This window comes from Nicotiana tomentosiformis, chromosome 2, assembly GCF_000390325.3.
Source record: "Nicotiana tomentosiformis chromosome 2, ASM39032v3, whole genome shotgun sequence".
Classification (NCBI taxonomy): domain Eukaryota; kingdom Viridiplantae; phylum Streptophyta; class Magnoliopsida; order Solanales; family Solanaceae; genus Nicotiana; species Nicotiana tomentosiformis.
Window position 1 is genome coordinate 118,656,055 of NC_090813.1, and position 3,498 is coordinate 118,659,552.

The 3,498-nt window shown below is 42.8% G+C and overlaps 1 protein-coding gene across 1 annotated transcript; it reads left to right on the forward strand.

Moving 5' to 3' along the window:
• Positions 1–476: 476 nt before the first annotated feature.
• Positions 477–1,091, forward strand: LOC138905488 (uncharacterized). Its single transcript, XM_070194011.1, has one exon. It carries the CDS (start codon positions 477–479, stop codon positions 1,089–1,091), a length of 615 nt encoding a protein of 204 aa, XP_070050112.1.
• Positions 1,092–3,498: the final 2,407 nt, after the last annotated feature.

Sequence of the window (3,498 nt, forward strand, 5' to 3'; positions counted from 1 at the left end):
TCCTTTGAGATGCTCACAGAATCTTTCATCAAGGCTCATACCGGGGCCAGAAAAGTACAGGCCCGAAAGGCTGACATATTCAGGATTGCGCAAGTAGAGTCCGAGTTACTATGAGAATTCGTTACCCGATTCCAAAAAGAGAGAATGTTGCTCCTAGCTGTCCAGGATGAATGGGCGGCTGAAGCATTCCCCAAGCAATTTAATCCGAGAAGTTCAAACGCTTCCCGGAAACAGAAGGAACACCTGCTTGAGTTTCAAGCAACAACGTGGGCGGATGTCCACAACCGGTACGAGTCAAAGATAAGGATAAAAAATGATCATATTGGTTTTCCATCGTCGTAGAAAGGACGGGAGAAGAACATAGAAAAAGCACAAGACAATTACGACATGGACAAACGGACTTCGAGGGGCCGATTTTGCCCGATGAATAGACCGAAGGCCGCGGTAGAGGCTTTCGGACAGCGAATAGGTTCGTCATGGACAGAAGGACTGACCGCGGTCGAAAGAATAGATCATTACAGGATAAAGAAGCATCAGGGTCATGGGATCCTTCTTACCCCAAGTTATCAGAATACAACTTCAACGTCAATATAGTAGAGTTGGTGTCATCCATGAGAAACATCAAAGAAGCACGGTTCCCAAAACCAATAAGATCTAATCCCAGCCAGAGGGATCCCAACTTATGGTATGAATACCATGGGACGAATGGCAACCAGACAGGAGACTGTCGATACCTCAAGGAACAAGTGGCAACATTATTGAAGAATGGTCACCTTAGAGAATTCTTGAGTGAACGGGCTACGAACAATTATGGTCGTAACCGGGACAATGCGGAACCCTCAAAAAAAGGAAAAAATCCCTCGCGCCAAACGATCAGTATGATCTTCGGAGGAAACGAGATCAAATGTGGTACCTTTTCGGCAGTAAAAAATACGAAAGTATCAATAACTCATAGCAAAAGGCTCTGGGAAGACGATATCACTTTTACGGAGGAAGATGCAGACGGATTGCTGCTACCACACAATGACACACTGGTAATTTCTTTAAATATGCTAGATTTTAAGATTAAACGTGTTCTAGTGGATCCATGAAGTTCGGCTAATATCATACAATAGAGAGTATTAGAGCAAGCTAAACTTACCAGAAGCATTATTCCGGCCATAAAGCTCCTCGCTGGATTCAACATCGCGAGTGTGTCAACCTGAGGAGAAATGTTATTACTCACAAATGCCGAAGGAGTAATGAAAACAACTCTTTTCGAAGTGGTAAATGGTGATATGTTGTATAACGTCATTCTGGGAAGGCCATGGTTGCACGAGATGAAAGTTGTACCATCAACATATCATTAATTGCTGAAGTTTCCAACACCCAAAGGAATTAAGCAAATAAGGGGTGACCAACCGGCGGCAAGGGAGATGAATACAATTTCGGTCTCCAGTAGCAAAGGAAAGGAACACGAGGCATATCAATTACAGGAATCGACACCTCCTCCCAAACTAGATAAAGTTAGCCCGGGGATAGAGGCTTCAGAATATTATCAGGTGCCGAGATATTTCCAGTTTCCATAAGAGACGGATGCAACAAAATCCACAACAGAAGAGCTTGAGCAAGTTGCATTGTTCGAAGATTTCCTAGAAAGGAGGTTTCACTTGGGGACAGGATTGCACTTGGAGCTCAGGTTTGACTTTATTAAATTCCTTAAATCTAATGCCGATTGTTTTGCATGGACGCATGAGGATATGATAGGTATTCCGACAAAGGTATCCGTACACAAGTTAAGTTTGGATCCCACCATACCTACGGTAAGATAGAAGAAACGCCCTATTGCCGAAGCCAGAAATAAATTTGTCAAAGAAGAGGTAACCCGCTTACTTAATATCGGTTTGACCCGAGAGGTAAAATATCCAGTAGTAGTTCCTAAGAAGAATAATAAATTTTGCATGTGTGTAGATTATAAAGATCTTAATAAGACGTGCCCGAAGGACTCATTCTCACTGCCAAACATCGATCAAATGATTGATGCCACGACCGGGCACGAGTTAATGAGTTTCCTCGATGCTTATTTCGGATACAACCAAATTAACATGAACCTGGAGGATCATTAAAAAACTTCATTTATAATAAATTTTGGTACATATTGCTACAATGTGATGCCCTTCGGGTTGAAAAACGCCGGAGCCACTTATCAACAGCTCGTGAACAAGATGTTTAAAAATCAAATAGGACAAACTATCGAAGTTTATATAGACGACATGTTAGTTAAGTCTTTGAATATAGGTGATCACCTTAAGCATCTGCAAGAAACTTTTGACATCCTAAGGAAGCATAATATGGAACTTAACCCCGAGAAATGCGCGTTCGGGGTTAACTCTGGTAAGTTTCTCGGATTTTTGGTATCGCAAAGGGGAAGTGAGGTAAACCCCAATACGATTAAGGCCATAGAAGACATCCTGGATCAATTGTCAAATGTGAAGGAAGTCCAAAGGCTCACAGGGAGATTGGCAGCTTTGAGCAGGTTCATTTTCCAGTCATCAGAAAAATGTCATCGTTTCTTCGCACTGCTCAAAAAGAAAAATAATTTCGAATGGACCCCGGAGTGCTAGTAGTCTTTGAGGGATTTTAAAAAGTACTTGTCAAGCCCTCCATTGCTTTCAAAACCAAAAGAAGGTGAAACGTTATTAGTGTACCTCGCGGTCTCGGAAGGCGCGGTAAGTGCAGTTTTAGTCTGTGAGGATGAAGGTACACAATCTCCCACTTATTATGTTAGTAAAATTTTAACGGGAGTAGAAACTCGTTACCCACATTTGGAGAAACTGGCCTTAGCTCTCGTAGTCGCCGCTTGGAAGCTAAGGCCCTACTTCTAATGCCACCCGATAGTCGTGGTGACCACTTTCCCTTTGCGGAACATCCTCCATAAACCCAAGCTCTTGGGTAGATTGGCCAAATGGGCCGTCGAAATGAGTGAGCTCGACATAGAATATAAACCAAGGACTATAATTAAGTCGCAAGTCTTGGCTGACTTCGTGGCCGATTTCAGTCCAGGATTACTGCCTCTGGCAACCAAGGAGGCAGTAATGGTGTCAGAATCAACATCAGAGGTTTGGACCTTATTTACGGATGAAGCTTCCAACATAAAAGTGTCCGGGCTTGGCATAGTCTTAATCATGCATTCGGGGAAAGCCATTAGAACGGTCACTTTAACTAACAATGAAACAAAATATGAAGCTTTGATTGCAGGGCTCGAATTGGTCCGGGGACTTGACTCCGAGGTCATCGAAATCAAATATGATTCACAGCTGGTGGTAAATTAGGTCTATGAGATCTTCGAACCAAAGAGGAGCACATATAACAATACGTGGTAAAGGTGCAAGCTCTATTGGTGCGATTTTAGGAGTGGTTGATTACTCATATCCCGAGGGAAGATAACATAGAAGCAGACACATTGGCTAACCTTGGATCATCAACTAGAATAAAGGGATCAGAATCCGGGATGGTAGT